The following is a 17405-nucleotide window of genomic DNA, read 5'->3' on the forward strand; positions in this document are numbered from 1 at the left end:
CCGCTGGCGCCACACGCAAAATAAACAACGTGGCGTCATTTCGGTTTCTTGCTCGTTATAGCGATACCCCATGGCATTACAAGTATGTGACTAGTAGTTAAACGTGGCTTACTCTGCCAATGGGTATTCCTCTGGTTGCTGATAGGAAGCAGGCTTCGCACACCTCGCAGTCGGGGCTAATGCGTGGTTCCCCCGGAGGGTACGGAGCCGTGGGGAGCCGTGGAGAGGGAGAGTCGGGGCTGGGGAGCCGGGGAGATGGGGAGCCGGTGAGATTGGTGTCAGCTGCTGTTGTGACCGCGGGTGAGCCACTGTAATGAGAGAGAAATGAGCTTTCAATTTCTGCTTCTGCGTTGGTTACTTTTCTTTTTACACATAGTTAGGTGTGTTGTAGACGTGTAAACATGGAAAAACCCTGTTTGGGAATGTGAAAGCAACATAACTAAGAGAAAACATAAATAGTAGCCTAACAGCAAAATTGTACCTCATTTTGAAGAGATCAAAAGTATATGTTGACGTCATATGGGAAGAAAGAAACAGGAAACGTGTATGGAGAAGCTGTTAAATTGAGTAGCCTATGAGAGCCGGTTTATAAATCATCATGAGATAATCCTAAATGTTTCATTAGAACCTACTTATTATATTTCTGTGTCAAGGATAAACCAACCCTGACGCTATCTTATCTCATAAAAAAGGTATGTATAGGCTAATGTAGGCCTAGAAAACCATCAAAATACATTCAAATGTCCCAACAACATCCATTTGAAACCCAACAGTCCCACTCATCTGAAAGATGACCAACACAAAAAGCCCTGATTATCATTAATCATCAATCATCAATCATCAATCAAGCATTCATCTGGTGGAACGTGGAAAACTGTTTACAAAATAAGCAGAGCACCCCTGGACTATTTGACAAGCCTGTTCTTCAGACGGAGCAAAATGAAGCCACATGCAGTCCAGAGCTCACGTAAACACAAGGTGAAAGCCTGGTTCGCTGTACTTTTCCAAAACATGTCCAAGAGGCTATCGGTCATCCAGCAGCTAAGGGCGCCGTTAACCTCCCTCTGAATTACAAGGCCTTCCAAACACCAGTCTGTGCGCATAGAGAGATACACCCCATCCATAAATAGAGGAGCCAAAGTCCTCAACACAACCAAAGATAGGTTGTCTACGCCATTTATTTACTTACCTCTTTTTTTTATTCATTAAATTGTTAGCTTTTTTTACAGCCTACAATGTAGGCAATAACAAAGCCATCATACAAAAGCACAAGTTGTTGTAGGCTAATGTTATGCAAGCCGACAGCTCCCCCTAGTGGGCTTGTGTGTGTATGGACTCGGGCAGTCAACACGTGCCAGTCTTGTTATGTGACAACGCGTTCAATACATGCCTAAGAGACTCAGCCTGACTCCGTGTATTCTTCCATGCAAATACACTTGCAACATGGTGTCAGAAGTTGTTTTGGAACCCAGGGAACATCCTAAGTTGCCTGTTAATGTTACAGAGTGCGTTTAATGGTTTTGCTAGACGTAGGCCTAGTTAGAAGTTTCAGTTAGCCTGTTAGCGTTAGCGCCGCGTGGGGAAGATGGCTTCAAACATTCCGCCACCGGAGCCCATGAAGATGACTGGGGATCTTCACTGCCACTGGGCTAGCTTTCGTTCAGAGTTTGAGGATTATCTGCTTGCAACCGGGATCGACAAGGCAGAGAAGCCGGTGCAGGCAGCAACGCTCAGGAGGCTGATGGGGAAGGATTGCCACCATGTTTACAAGCACAATCTGGGACTCACGGAGGAAGAGCAGAAAGACGCAGGTGCGATACTCGACAAACTAGGGCAATACTTCACACCCAGCAAAAATGTGATCTTTGAGAGGTATGTTTTTGGAAACCTTAAACAAGAGGATGGGGAGTCAGTGGATGCTTTTGTCACAAGACTGAGAGAGAAAGCTGCCACATGTGAATATGGAGCTTTAAGAGATGAGCTCATAAGGGACAGGCTTGTTCTGGGAATAACTGATGAAGGCGCCAGACGACGCATGCTAAGAGAAAAGGACCTTAAGTTGGAGGGGGCTATTGACATTGTCCGTGCAGTGGAGGTGTTGGACAATAAGTTAAAATCCATGTCACTTAGCAGCTCTGTGCCTGGGGAGAGCATCAATGTAGCATATGGACAGCGACCAGGACGGAGGCCTACAGGCAGGCCATCCGAGTCCGCCAGCACGTCAGCACAGCCACAGAGAGGCACAGGTGGATGCAAGTACTGTGGCACACCACACAGACGGGGGCGAGACCTGTGCCCCGCATTTGGAAAGACATGTCGCTTGTGCGGCACTGCTAATCACTTTGCCAAAGTATGCATGAAAGGAGGCCAGCAAGCACGTCAGTTGAACGCTGTGGATGACCCGCCGCTGGGGGACCCGGAGGACTACGGCCGCGATGAGAGAGATGTGTACACGGCGGAGAGCTTGGGGGCTGTGAACACTCAAAGGAAAAAGTGGTTTGTAAACCTGCCACTCCACAGAGGGGTCCAGAGGTGCCAGCTTGACTCTGGAGCCACCTGCAACGTGATGAGCATGAAAGACAAGATGAGACTGGCACCTAAAGCTCCTCTTCAGAAAAGTCTTGCCAGACTGAGGCTTTACAACAGTGAGTGGATGAGCTCAATTGGCGTGTACAGCACACAGTGTGTCATCAGGGGCAAGACACACAGACTGGATTTTGAGGTTGTGTGTACCAGCCAGAAGCCTTTGCTTTCAGGGGAGACATGCGAGAGACTTGGCCTGATGCGTTTCACCATTCCCGAAGAGCTGAACAAAGTGGAGCACTGCAAGGCAGGTGAGCTGACCAGAGACTGTCTTATTAACACTTACAATGACGTGTTCACCAGCCCAGTCGAGTCACTGCCGGGTGATATTCACTTCGTGTTGGACAGCACTGTTGTGCCCGTACAGTGCGCACCAAGGAATGTCCCGGTGGCCCTCAAGGCGGCTGTTAAGGCGCAGCTGGACCAGTACGAAAAGGATGGACACTTAACCACAGTCACTGAGCCCACAGACTGGATAAGCAATCTAGTCATAGTGAAGAAGCCAGACAAATTGAGGCTTTGCATCGACCCTAAGCCCCTTAACCGAGCCCTGAAGAGGTCCCATTACCTCATGCCCACTTTAGATGACGTGCTATACAAGCTGCCAAAGGCACGCGTCTTCACCCTGGTGGATGCGCGCGACGCATTCCTGCAGTGTCGCCTGGATGAGGAGAGCAGCCTGATGACAACGTTCTGGACGCCGTGGGGTAGAAAGCGATGGCTGAAGCTCCCTTTCGGTGTGTCAGTCGCACCGGAGCTATATCAGAGGAAACAACATGAGCTGCTGGCCGGTTTGAAAGGGATTGAGCCTATAGCGGATGACATCCTTGTGGTCGGCTGTGGGGTCACAGAGGAGGAGGCTGTACAGGACCACGACGCAAACCTCATTGCTCTCATGGAAAGATGCAGGGAAGTGAAGCTGAGGCTGAGCATAAAGAAGCTGCAGTTTCGTGTGAGGGAGGTCCGCTTCCACGGCCACGTACTGTCGGCGGAGGGCCTCAAAGCTGACCCCGAGAAGGTCAGGGCGGTCCTCGACATGCCAAACCCCACGGATGCAAAGGGCGTTCAGCGGTGTGTCGGCTTCGTCAACTACTTATCGAGGTTCATGCCCCGCTTATCAGAGGTGTGTGAACCGCTGAGAAGGTTGCTGGACAAAGACGTGCCGTGGCACTGGTTGCCCAAACATGATGCTGCTATGAAGGAGATCAAGACGCTGGTCACGGCGGTGCCAGTACTACGTTATTACGATGTCAGCAAGCCAGTCACCATACAGAGTGACTCCAGTCAGACCGGGTTGGGCTGCTGCCTGCTTCAAGGGGGGCAGCCGGTCGCGTTCGCCTCCCGAGCGCTAAACCAGACGGAGCAAAACTATGCACAGATTGAGAAGGAGTGCTTGAGCATCGTATTCGCTTGTCAACGCTTCCACTACTACCTATATGGGAGGGGCGATGTGACTGCAGAGACCGACCACCGCCCGCTAGTGTCAATCTTCTCTAAGCCCCTTCTCAGTGCACCAAAGCGCCTGCAGAGCATGCTCCTCACACTTCAGAACTACTGCCTCACAGTGGTGTACAAGCCAGGCCCTGAAATGTACATAAGTGACACACTCAGCAGGGCTCCCACCCCCCACAGCCAGCAGCTCACGAAGAACGGCCACCTGAGCAGCCTGTGGACGCGGGTGCAGCTGACGGGGGCCATGCAGGTGGGGGCAATGCAGAGGAAGTCGTCAGCAGCCCTGCGACGTCTCCAAGGTTATCAGCCCTGAGGTCACCGCCATCTCCCTCACGGGCTGTGTCCACACCATGCCGTGCGTTACAGGGCCGGGCCTGCTCCCGGAGCGGGAGGCATATTAAGCCTCCAGACAGACTTGACCTTTAGGTCATACACTGAGCTGAGACTGACACACACACACAGACACACACACATGCGGGACAGTGGTTTATTGTTTTAAAAAAAAAAAGAAAAAAAAAAAATGGTTACTTTGAATGTTCTTATTCGGTTGTTTTGTGCATGCTTTGATACTGCTATTTTGTGGTTATAGTTCTGCAAAGGTCCTGGTTCATATTGACTTACTGTCTCGTCTTTATACACTATTTCTATTGCACTATTTTGATATGTGGATATGAGCACTAATGTTCTAATGACTGATACTATCCATGTTATTGTTATGTATTTTGTTATACTAAAGAAAGGGAGATGTTGTAGGCTAATGTTATGCAAGCCGACAGCTCCCCCTAGTGGGCTTGTGTGTGTATGGACTCGGGCAGTCAACACGTGCCAGTCTTGTTATGTGACAACGCGTTCAATACATGCCTAAGAGACTCAGCCTGACTCCGTGTATTCTTCCATGCAAATACACTTGCAACACAAGTCCCTATATCTTGACAATACCCCTACCTGTGAGATGGAGTGTCTATCCGTCCGTCCATCCATCCATCCATCCATCCATCCATCTAAATAACCATATGTTGGCCTAAGTCGGCCAATTATAATTGCTATTGACGGTCCAACACTGCGTGGTATAACAAAGGCACATTGCTTGTTTCTTTGCCACTATAGACTAGAGCAAAAGTAAATGAACATGGAAACGAGATGAGGTGACAAAACTGGCTAACAGACGCCGCCATCAGCAGCAACAAAGGGGAGGGAAGCAAGATAGTGAGAGATGCAGGAAGAGGCATCTCAACAAGGTGTTTGAGGCTGTGTTGTGAACGTGTAGGCAGTAGTCGGAGGGCTATATTTGAGAGGTTTTGTCTCTTCATTTGGTTTTATTTTTTTCTCATTGGTTGTGTGTTTTCTTTGTTTTCTTTTCTAGTCTTCACTTCCACCCTCTCCATTTTTGTAGAAACTTTTTGGTGCAAACATAAGCACGCATGAACGCACGCACGCACGCACACATACACACACTCATAGTATTACAAATAAACAGATAATCTGAATTTAAACTGCTGTGTTGAGTAGGCCCTACTTTAACCTGAATAAGGTCAAAAAGGTAACTTCGTCCTGTTCTAATTTTCAACTGAAATCTATTGCTCCTTCATGACATAACATAAATTCACAAAGCTCTAAAAAGGAACTCTGCTATTCATGTGTGACCTCACAATAAGTCATCAAATCGCAAAATAGAATTGAATTGCCTAAATGGCGGCAGGACCTACCAAGGTCAAGGAGGCAAATTTCAACGTTGGCTTGGATGAATTAACGCGAACTAAAGGTCAATATTATTTAAACACATAACCTACATATATTACCACAGTGCCCTCTCCTGGCGTATTTGAGTTACTGCCTTATATGAGTACGGTAATCTCATTGCAGTCGCGCCTCCATCGAACAATATCTATGGTTTGGAACAAGCAATTGGATATTACAAAAATTAGTGACAGAATTTGCTACGCGTAGAGGTATCCTGATATCTTACACAGTAGGCCTATTCTCAAACCTTGGAAATAGGTTTAGACAGGATACTATTTACAACTTAATCAAGTATTTAACTTTCTGGTTGTCAACGTATTATAGTTTAATTGTAGTTTAACACTTTGTAACAGTTGTTTCTATGATTATTCAATATAATTACAGAAAAATACTCGAATAATATTCTACCTACAGATTATAACTATATATTATTTATTTATTGAAAGATGTAAACACAAAACAATTTTTATTTGCTCCACCGGCCTCTTGCTAAATAAGTACAGGTCTAACTACAAATACCATTTACATTTGCAATTCATGAATACCTTTAAGGCTTACCATTGATCCGAACATTGTACATGTTTTGCTTCAAAATCGTCATTAGTGTTTGCTGATTAACACTGGCTATTTATTCCCCAAATGGCCTGTGTAACCCCTCAGGAAAGAGGGCAGGACCTATCCCTAGCTATCCCAGAGACAGGCCTCTGCCACACTCGTAAAAAAAAGAAAAAAAAAACTCTTGGCACATAAAGCAGTTGCCTAGAAACAAAGCTAAACAATTCCATTGGCAGAGTCCCTGCGTGCTCAAAGCAAAAGCCACCAGAGAACAGGTCTAATCTTTCCTTCAAGTGACACAAATCTGCCGTACACTTCCTGGTTTTTACTTACGAGGATCCTGAGTGTCGTCTTTTGTGAATTATTGAAGGCCCTGGGAGATGAAGATACCTGAGTTGACCCACTAGTGGTGGAGATTGGAGAGAGAGAGAGTGAACAGTGTCAGTCCCGGCTTTCTTCAGTTTTCTCAGGCTCTGAGGAAGATAGAGCTGTTGCTGGCCTGGTAAGGATTCTGCTCTATTTAGACTATTTAGTAAAAAGTCTCAAATATAGTTGATAGTACAATTTTGTGTTTGGTAGAGTAACATGTAACTTGGAAGTCCAGTGGTTTAGTCTTAGTATAAGTTCCTTCAAATACTACACAAGTACATAAATAAATGCTGTCCCAATAAATCTAATCTAACAGGCCTTCTTGCACAGATTAAAAATAAACAAAGTAAATGATCAGTTGAGTGATCATCTAAATTTGACTTTGTATTTTCACTCTCAAATCTCCTTGTTACGTGGTTTGTCATTGTCCAAGATCCGGGAACACATTCAAACTGGACATTGGTTAACCAGTAACTTTTTACATGCTTGCTTGCCTGTGTGTGTGTGTGTGTGTGTGTGTGTGTGTGTGTGTGTGTGTGTGTGTGTGTGTGTGTGTGTGTGTGTGTGTGTGTGTGTGTGTGTGTGTGTGTGTGTGTGTACGTCTGTTTGCGTGTGTGTACACCACTACTAGCCTTCCAGAAACATGGCCAAGGGAAAGAAGAAAAAGAGTAGCAGTGAACCCAAAGGTAAGAAGATCACCCTGGCCATGGCCACGAACTGCCTGAAGATGACGGTGGACGGCAAGCGGCGCCTAGACCTGAGCAACCAGGGCCTGGCCAGCGTGCCCCGGAGCCTGTTGGGCCTCTGTGATGTGGAGGAGCTGGACCTCAGCCGCAACCTACTCACCAAGCTCCCGGATTTCATCGACAAGTTCCTCAACCTGCGCTTCCTCGACTTGCACAGTAACTATGTGAGTGATACCGCTGAGGGTATGGTTGACATGGTAATGTGTGGCCAGGTTATGTTATTATTATAAGAGATGGGACCTCAGACCGTTACTTTGTGAGTTGGACTGGTGGGGTTATGGTTGACATGGTAATGTGTGGCCAGGTTATGATTTAATTATTGTAAGAGATGGGACCTCAGACAGAAACTGTGAGTGGCACCGTCCGGGACATGGTCATGTGACCAGTTGGTGTTATTAGATTGTTAAAAGTGGGAACTCAGATTTAGTAGGAACGTCCAAAAAGTTGGCTGAAACTCTTGGCTGGAAACATTGTATAGAAAACCTTGACTATGGTTGAGGCTATGACTGGTAGATGGTTATGACTAGACGAGGTGTATTGATGCATAAATCATCGCGTAGATAAAATGCGATAACAAAATGGGATAGGATGTACAGACACACAAATACTTAAATTATCAGTCACTGGCACAGGCCCTAACAGCAGAGTCTGAGCCTGGCTTACTCTTTTAGTTGGATGCCAGGGGAACTAAACAGAATGGCCACTAGGATTCTCTGAAGCCTGATAGCTTAAGTTTTTCACACCGGTATGTTTAGCAATTCAAATTCTAGACTTCGTTGAAATGTACCATTTCTGATGTAACTTTTATAAACTAATCACTATAAATAAATAACAAATACATTCTGCTAACTCCATCCTTCTGAATACTACTCTGCACCCTCTCCAATTGTTTTGACGCAGTCTAAATGCATGAGGAGGTGTGAATAAAGGGGCAGGTTAAAAACCCTCAACAGCCATCTCCCTCCTCCCAGCTGGAACAAATCCCCCCCTCGATCGGGCGGCTGCAGAACCTGCTGACTCTGAACCTGTCCAACAACCGTCTGACCAGTGGCTCCCTGCCCAGCGAGCTGGGCCTGCTGGCCAAGCTCCACAAGCTCAACCTGGGCCTCAACCGGCTGGACAGCGTTCCCCGGTGCCTGGCCGCCCTCAAAGAGCTGCGCGACGTGGGCCTCTTCGACAACCGGCTCACCGCCTACCCGGACTGCCTGCGGCCGCTCAAGAAGCTGGAGAAGGTGAACCTGGACTCCAATCCGTTCCCCCCCGAGGTGGACGACCTGGACCCCATCCGGAGGCAGGAGGCGCTGTACCTGGTGGACGCAGAGGCCTGCCTGTGCGGCGGCTGCCTGGACAAGTGCCGGTCGCAGAGGAGGAAGGTGGAGGGGCGGGCCGAGCTGGAGATCAAGGTGAAGCCCCGGCGGATGTTCGCAGGCTTGTTGACGCCCAACTCGGTGGCCCAGGTGGACCAGGAGACGTGGAGATGAAACGGGCGGGGACAGATGGATTGGAGTGGCGCTACGATCCACAATGTTGGATTGTAATATTTCCTTGCTTATTTCATTTATTCATTCGAAATATATATTTTTTAAATGAAATAAAAGCATTGGTTTTGGATGAAATGCTCCAACGGATGTTTTTTCATCATTTACACACTACTCACATTTGAGGTGCAGCGTTTTAGGAAAATGTCTGTTTGTTGTCTCTAGTTGAGAATTATAGGGCTGTGTTGAAACTCTTGACATTTATCCCGGGAAGTCGGGGGAACTGCATGGAGTCATCTCTCTTCAGCCCTGGAGAGAGCTTTGAACCTCAAACTGCAGGGAGAGGATTAAGGTTAAACTCAACATTTTGCAGATGATTGCACAGACTTTCAGGTGAGGCCTGAAAGCATTCAATCAATCTTGGAGCAACTACAAAAACTCCAGCAAGACCTAAAACCTATAGAAATTAAGATTTGTTTTAACAGGTTGAGGCCAGGTGCATATGAGATTTGGCATCTAGTAATGTTCTAACAAAGTACACAATTCAGTAGAAATATTCCCCAAAAAATGTGTTGAATGAAGATTGGGAAGGACTTGGCGTATTTGGCATAGGCCTACCTGCTGAAGATGGACTAATATTCACCACAGGGTCACCTGGTTCTCTGCTCCATGCCGCCCCGCCTGCTGTGGGTCCATCCGCTCTGCATCTTCATCTGAACAGAAGGAGAAAGACTGATCTTTCGTAGACGTGATACCCAGCCAGAAGAGGCAGAATATAGGGTAAATCTAGAACCGATCTGTAGCCTACATGGTTAGAAATTGCCTCGCGACAGCATCAGTTGATCTGAAAGTAGGTGGAGGAGCTCAAGCCATCCAGAGAACCTGCCACCTGCATAGCATCCGTCACTCTCTCAGTGCTCCCCGTCCATAGAGATATGAAAGTATACACAAAATGTTCAACTTCAGATTTTGATATTTGATTCCACCAATGCAACCGCAAATTCAAAGAAAATGTTAATTTAGTTCATTTTATTCCATTACTCTCCTCAAACCAATAGACAGCTGTTCACTAACAGAGGAGAAAAAGACAGCATTTCAGCATCTTACCATACAGTTGCTTGGTGCTCCTGTCCTGGGGTTCAAATAAACCCTAACCATTGACATGGAGCTGTATAGTCATCTTCACGTTCCAGGAGTGGGGCTGGGCTTTAATGGAGTAGTCTTCATCATCATCATCAGGACCAACATGTAATCCAGGTGACACTCATCAATGACCCATCATCGAGTTAAAACAGACTCAACGAGTCGCAAAATAACCTACTGAAGATTGAGCGTTTGAGAATTGAAGTCTTGCGAAGATACTGCATCTATGAATCACACACAGAGCTGAAGTGAGTAATTATTTATTTTGACTCAACAAAACAAAAACTCAATGATCACTGTTTTCCTATGACTAATAGGAAAACAGTGATCATCATTGACGATACCTGGAATTTGACCACATAATAATCACCTTACAAATAGGATGCATTGAAAACTGCTCGAGATATCTAGATGGAAATATTCTTCATTCATCTCCAACCAAACATTGAAAGGAAAGATATTGTATGGGAGTGCCGTGGAGAATAAACCCAACTCAGAATGCAGTTCTGTGTTATATATTGTTGAAAGAAGGCGCAAAAGCGTGCGCCGCCCGGGAATCGAACCCGGGTCGCAAGAATGGGAATCTTGCATGATACCACTACACCAGCGGCGCCCATAACGATACTCAGCAAAGAAGGGTTTAAGTTTAGTACAAATATAAAAATATATTAATATTTGCGTATTTTTATATTTTTGATTGCAAGATCTGACACATTATGACTGCAGTCCATCAGCCATTTTTCAGGTTTAAGTTTAAACAAACCAACGTTTTCATTTGAATTCCAAACAACCCGGAAGTGATAGCGACACGTTACGCGCCTTTGTTTGGCAGATGAAGGTTTTACTTCTGGGTTCAGATTTAGACCGTTTCTGTGAGGTGTATATTCCATAGAAGAAATGCATAATCTGGCTACGTCGTTAGACATGATAACAGTCAGGTCTATGTTCCTAACTTAAGGAACAATGACCACGAGCAACCCGGACTAGCGGATAAAATAAGGACAGCAGCACTGTATAAATAACATTGACTGTACCAGCCTTGCTAGCCAGTGGGCTAGCCGTATGAGTATGCATTTAGCCTGTGCTAACGGGCTACCTTCAACTACCAGGACTGAGATCTGATCCCCAACGTGAGTCCAGTGCATTCATCTGACCTTACAGATTCAGAATAACTTCATTACATCTTAAGAAAACAAGGGTTAAAGTATTAGGCTTGGTTACTAAACAGCCACACAGCAGCAACAATACAAGATAAACTAAATAAGCGAAGTAAAAATAAGTAGCAGAAGTGGCAGTGGTACCATCCACGGCGGATTTCTAGTGCAGAAATGCAAAATAAAGAAATGTGTTTTTGAATTATGAGGACAGGAGGAACGCCAGGCCTCGTAACGCCGTACCGCAGTCCTCCTGCTGATATCATACACTGGTTCTTGAATTATAAACCGCAACGCGGTAGTTTGGCAGCCCCGACAAGACATGATTTCTGCATTAAAAAAAAAAGGGGATGTATTTACATTCAGCCTATTCTTATCATGTTAATGTAGTAGCGTTACTGTTTTAGTTTGGGAGGAAGGCCTGCGTGGCTACTGGTTTGCTTTGAGTTTTAAGCTTTGGTACCCCGGTGAAAAGAAATCGATTCAAAATGGTGGGCTACTCATGTTCACCCAAATTTACAACAATAAGAATAACGGGCATATGTTTGTTTGTTTACTACCAGACTAGCCATGTCGGACAAAGGGGAGGTGATGGAGTGGGTGGAAACCACAGAGGAAGTCATTATTGAGGAATGTGTACTGCCCAATGGTAACTCATCCACGGGTAAGGCATTCACTATCCTTTACTGTTAATGAATCCATCTCATCTTTATCATTGGTCGTCATCAGATTTTCCCTTACGATTTGTTTTCTTAATTATATCAGTGCTTCAAGTATCAGAACCAACAGAGACCCCCATGCAGAAGTTGCTGGACACAGTCGTGCAAGGAGAAGATGCTGAATTGGACGATGGCTTTTGTAAGCAATTACCTATTTTTCATAACATAATCCATATACCTATTACTAAGACACTGACTCAGTTCAGTTGCATTGCTTACTTTTTCTTTGCTTTCCAACTATTTTTCTACAGATTGTGTCGAATGTCGGTCTCTGTTCGAAGAGCAGAGCAATGTGGGCCTCACCAGCCCGTCCTTCGTCCTGGACTCGCCCACCAGCATGGCCGTGCCCCAGAGAGCACTGCTGACGCTTCCCCACGGCCTGATGATAGGAAGGTCCAGCATTCCCAACACAGGCCTGGGGGTCATGAACCAGGGGCCAGCGATGACGCCCGGAATGCATTTTGGGCCCTACGAGGGGGAAGTGACCTCCAGGGAGGCTGCAGTGGCGAGCCGATTCTCCTGGGAGGTGAGATGGACCATTGGCAGGAAAAACAAACAAACTTATTTCCGTAACATGGAGGATATTAAGGGTAGGACATGATAGATGAGGGAGGGGAGGGATGAGATCATTTAGGGACGATTACCCATAGTTGGGGTCCCGGAGAGCACCATCCAAACACAGACTGCAGCTCTGTGGTATCTATTGTTGAAAGATGGAGCAAAAGCGCATCGAACCCGGGTCGCAAGAATGGGAATCTGGCATGATACCACTACACCAGCGGCACCCATACCAAATTACATCAAAGAAGGAACCAAGTTAGAAAGCCGATAGTTTTAGGAAGTTAGCCAGCAAGAATTATGTGTTTTAAAAGTGATTCTACCCGTGTTTGGAATGCATGTTGTTGGGTGACTTTATTACTTAACACTGTTTGGGTTTCTCTAGATACACAAAGTAAATGACGAATACGACTACATTGATGCAGCGAGAGAAACGCATTCAAACTGGATGAGGTTAGTACTGTACACATTCTGTAAAAAAAATTTAAATGTTGGCACTGCTTTTAAGAGTCATTTGTGGTGAACGAATGTTATACGTTGTAAAATGATAGGCAAAATGTTATTGCCGTATTTTCTGCATTATAAGGCGCACTTAAAATACCTTTCATCTTCTCAAAACGACAGTGCGCCTTATAATCCGGAGCGCCTTATATGGCGAACACACAAACACTTAGAAGGCGAACACACGTTCACCAAGACGGGGAGACTGCGCCGGGCGACTTGCGCCACTATCTGCCAATGGATCGTGGATGATATATCAGTCTCAACTCTGGTCCGAGCTTTCACAAAGGCAGGAATGATCACTGAACTGCCAGGTAAAAGCAGCGACACTGACTCGGATAATGACGAGAGGGAGCCTTACGCGTTATACGTAACTGAACAATGTTGAGTTATGCACTAACGTTTGAATTAGCGTATCAGACTGTTTCTTTTACGTGTTTACAACTGAACAAGGCTGGGAGATATTGTGAATATGCACATTAACGTTTGAACAACGTTGAGTTATTGTGAATGCACTACGTATAAAACGTATGTTTTATACGCAAGTTGTATTAATATTGTTAATATTGTGAATGCACTAACGTTTGATTTAATGGTATTGGACTGTTTCTTTTACTACGTGTTTACTGAATCAGGGAAAAGTTCCCCTCCACGTTTGGGAGAAGAGTGAATAAGGGTGGGAGATATTGTTAATATGCACATTAACGTTTTAATATTGTTACCATGGGAGTGAACAGAGTTGTCAGAACGCTTAATAAAGTTTGACTTTATCTGACTGTTTTGTTGACATTCCCTTTAGCACAGCTCGGTCTAGTGGATGCATAACGCAACCCCAGTCAAACGTTTGACTGCAGTATCTTCTATTCTATGCGCCTTTATAATCCGGTGTGCCCTATACATGAAAACAGTTCTAAAATAGGCCATTCATTGAAGGTGCGCCTTATAATCCGGTGCGCCTTATAGTGCGGAAAATACAGTATATTATGCGCTCAGAAAATTGTTACATCATCGACTGGTGTTTCCACATTATTGCTATGGGTTTAATTACAACATAGGTTGGGAGAACTATTAAAAACAAAAGATTTCTTGTAGACAATCTGCTAGCATTGCATTTCATTTTTTAGACAGATTTTTAACATATTTACAACGACAAACTTAAAATAAGGTCAGCCTTGGTAGAAAAAGAGTAAGCAACGGGGTGGTTGGGACACAATGAGCAGACAGACTCCCCTCACTGCTCTTCGTCAGTACCCTGAGCTCCCTGCATCCTTTCACCCAACAGGTATGTGAACTGTGCCCGCAACCAAGAGGAGACCAACCTGCTGGCGGTGCAGTACAAGGGCAGCATTCTGTTCCACTGCTGCCGCACCATCCAGCCAGGAGACGAGCTGGTGTGGTGGCCAAGCGCCGGGCTGGTGAGCCGGCTCAGTGAGGCCTGGAGCCACATGTGGCTCAGGAAGCTTTGTCCCACAGGTGAGGGGGGCTCTTATTGGGGCAAAACTTATTTACTTGTTGTGACATACACCCCAAAGTCCAAAGAGGATGTTTTGACACGGAAAAGGGACTTGGTTCTCTCATCTTACTATGACGATTTTCAAGATGCCCATGGTTAACTTTCGTTTGGTTTCTATCCAGAGAGTGACCCGAGTATCACGTTCCAGATGTTCCTCTGTGCCCACTGCCCGCTGTCCTTCACCACGGAGACGTACCGCCAGCGCCACGTCGACCACTTCCACACGCAGCCCAAGAGGGAGTGTTCCTCGCCCGACACGGAGGCCGCCGAAGACTTTCCCCCCTCCACCTCCACCAATCCCAGCCCCCTCGACGCGTTGGACGCCCTGGAGGCCAAGACGTGCCGGGAGTGCGGCAAGGTGTTCAAACACGTGCATCACCTCAAGCGGCACGCGCTGTCGGTGCACTCCAACAAGCGGCCCTACTGCTGCCCCCAGTGCCGACGCAGCTTCAGCCAGGCCTCGGGCCTGCTCCGGCACCAGCTGGTGCACAACAAGCAGGCGCCGTCGGTCCAGAGCTGCCGCCAGGAGACCAAGACGGAAACCGAGACGGGAGGTGCCGAGGCGGACGAGCTCGCCTCTGAAGAACCGCCGGACCCCGAAGAAGCGGCCGTCGGCGGGCACACGCCCGGGCAAGAGGGTCGCCCTCTAGAGGACGCGGAAGGAATGGCGCCGGAGGAGAAACGGAACACGTGCGTCCAGTGCGACAAGAGCTTCTCGAACGCGCGCTACCTCAACAAGCACCAGACGCGCGTCCACGGCAACCTGCGGCCCTACGTGTGCACGCTGTGCAGGAAGACCTTCAGCCAGCACAACGACCTGGGCCGGCACCTCGAGTCTCACCAGGCCAAGGGGGAGGACCTGAGGCCCACGCCGTGCAAGATGGCACTCGCGGAGGAAGAGGGGGAGAGTTCAGAGGCGTCCGCGGACGACGGCCAAGACCCGGAGGACCTGGACTACACCGAAGTGCCCCCCTCGGTGCCGCAGTCACCAGAGACTCCCAAAGAGCCGGCGTACCAGAGGCCGCAGCGCCTCGGGGTTCGCTCCAAGATCTTCACCATCACAAAGCTCATCGCCCCCAAGCGCAGGACTCCGGCGCCGAAGAAGACGCCGCCGTGCCTGGCCCGGGCCGTTCCGGAGAGCGTGGAGGAGTCGGACGTCGGCGCGTCCGCTCAGGAGGGCCAGGCCCACAGCTGCGTCCACTGCAAACAGAAATACGAATCGGACGCGGCGCTGAAGGGGCACGCCTGCGCCGCCTCCGCGCAGCACAGGTGCACCCGCTGCGGCGCCACCTTCAAGAAGGCGGGCTTCCTCAAGCGGCACGAGAGGACGGCGCACGCGGAGAGCAAGCCGCACGCGTGCCACGTGTGCGGCAAGGGCTTCAACAAACTGTTCAACCTGAAGCAGCACCAGAAGATCAAGAGCTGCGACAAGCACCACTGCACCTCCGAGATCTTCCCCTGCTCCTACTGCCCCTTCTCCTTCACCATCCGCAGCTACCTGCGCAAGCACGTGCGCCGACACCACCCCCAGGAGTTGGAGTGGCTGCCCGAGTCGGAGAAAGCGGCGGAAGACCAGGGGGGCGAGGAGGCGGCGGGGGACGTGGCGCGCGTTTGCACCGAGTGCGGGAAGACGTACGGCACGGCGAAGAAGTACCGGGCGCACCGCTGCTTCCAGCAGGTGGTGCTGTACCTGTGCACGGACTGCGGCAAGGACTTCACCAACCACTACAGCCTAAAGCAGCACCAGCGGGTGCACACGGGCGTGCGGCCCCACGGCTGCCCGCACTGCCTCAAGACCTTCGTGCACATGGGCCAGCTGAACGTGCACCTGCGCACGCACACGGGCGAGAAGCCCTACCTGTGCACACACTGCGGCGACAGCTTCCGGCAGTCGGGGGACCTGAAGAGGCACGAGCGCAAGCACACGGGCGTGCGGCCGCACAGCTGCCCCGAGTGCTTCAAGAGCTTCAGCCGCCCGCAGAGCCTGCGTGCACACCTGCTGCTGCACCTGGGCCAGAGGATGTTCAAGTGCGAAGAGTGCGGGAAGAGCTTCTCGCGGAACTACCACCTCCGGAGGCACCAGCAGAAAATGCACTCGTGATTCTGGGGTTCAAACCCGTTGCCGGATAAAATTTCATTTGGAGACAATTGTTAAAGAATTGTTTCTTTTGGGGGGGACTGGGGGGGGGGGCAGAGTCATGAATTTCGTCGGTGGGCCACCAGAGTCATGAATTTCGTCGGTGGGCCACCAGAGTCATGAATTTCGTCGGTGGACCGGCATTAAGAGGGATTGAGAAATGCTTTCATGTTGTAATGCATTTAATGAGGGCTGCTTGAAATTCTCGTCCTCATGCTTGTTTTAAAGCGCTTTACATTGAAGTTGATCAGGATACACAGTTGCATACATTTCTGTATCCCCTTTAACATTCTCACTCAATCAGAAACATCAATGCGTTTTAGCAGATAAAATGTTGCCAAGTACTACGTGGAAATAAAAGAACCCCCAAGCTCAACATCACTGTTCATTTATTCCACAAAACATACAATGCAAAGCATGTGCCCTGTACAAGCCTTAATATTATGAAAATACTCATGCCGATTATTATTTTTAACTCCCGTTATCCTAACACTTTTGCGGTTACCCAGATATAATTCTCACAACATACTGTATATCTTTTTCCGTCGTTCACTGCATTGCTTTTTGTTCCTTTTTTTTTTAATCTCCATCGCCGTTGTATACGTCTTTCACTACATCTCAAACATTAAGCGCCGTTTAAAATATTCCAGTTTTTATCTGGACTATACAAACATACCTGTATGACGGTTGACACAAGTAAGACCCAATTCACTTTAAAGTGTGTGTGCGGATTGAAACAGGGGCGACCCTGGCAGTG

General features: G+C 47.8%; 3 protein-coding genes and 1 non-coding gene across 5 annotated transcripts in view; 2 read left to right on the top strand and 2 right to left on the bottom strand.

Annotated features, from left to right (window-relative positions):
* LOC130370862 (uncharacterized protein C2orf16) overlaps positions 1 to 233 on the bottom strand; it is a 45926-nt gene extending 45693 nt beyond the window's left edge. Inside the window, exon 1 of the mRNA XM_056576376.1 lies at positions 113 to 233. The gene's annotated coding sequence lies outside the window, so the exon portion shown is untranslated. The remainder of the gene's footprint in view (positions 1 to 112) is intronic.
* Positions 234 to 6507: 6274 nt separating this feature from the next.
* Positions 6508 to 9050, top strand: lrrc18b (leucine rich repeat containing 18b). 2 transcript variants are annotated; one of them, XM_056576381.1, is made up of 4 exons: positions 6508 to 6605; positions 6701 to 6832; positions 7331 to 7609; positions 8417 to 9050. In XM_056576381.1, exons 3-4 carry the CDS (start codon positions 7343 to 7345, stop codon positions 8924 to 8926), a joined length of 777 nt encoding a protein of 258 aa, XP_056432356.1. In that variant the 5' UTR covers positions 6508 to 6605; positions 6701 to 6832; positions 7331 to 7342; the 3' UTR covers positions 8927 to 9050. The 2 variants fall into 2 exon arrangements, with proteins under 2 accessions (XP_056432356.1, XP_056432355.1); XM_056576380.1 differs by having other exon boundaries at positions 6509 to 6832.
* Positions 9051 to 10608: 1558 nt separating this feature from the next.
* On the bottom strand, positions 10609 to 10679 carry trnag-ccc (transfer RNA glycine (anticodon CCC)). Its single transcript has one exon. It is a non-coding gene; the product is annotated as a tRNA-Gly (tRNA).
* Positions 10680 to 10895: 216 nt separating this feature from the next.
* LOC130371937 (histone-lysine N-methyltransferase PRDM9-like) lies at positions 10896 to 17392 on the top strand. Its single transcript, XM_056577818.1, has 7 exons — positions 10896 to 11196; positions 11784 to 11884; positions 11986 to 12078; positions 12191 to 12465; positions 12883 to 12950; positions 14281 to 14471; positions 14634 to 17392. Exons 2-7 carry the CDS (start codon positions 11791 to 11793, stop codon positions 16610 to 16612), a joined length of 2700 nt encoding a protein of 899 aa, XP_056433793.1. The 5' UTR covers positions 10896 to 11196; positions 11784 to 11790; the 3' UTR covers positions 16613 to 17392.
* The last annotated feature ends 13 nt before the right edge of the window (positions 17393 to 17405 follow it).

The sequence above is a fragment of the Gadus chalcogrammus genome, chromosome 18, assembly GCF_026213295.1.
Source record: "Gadus chalcogrammus isolate NIFS_2021 chromosome 18, NIFS_Gcha_1.0, whole genome shotgun sequence".
NCBI classification, from domain to species: domain Eukaryota; kingdom Metazoa; phylum Chordata; class Actinopteri; order Gadiformes; family Gadidae; genus Gadus; species Gadus chalcogrammus.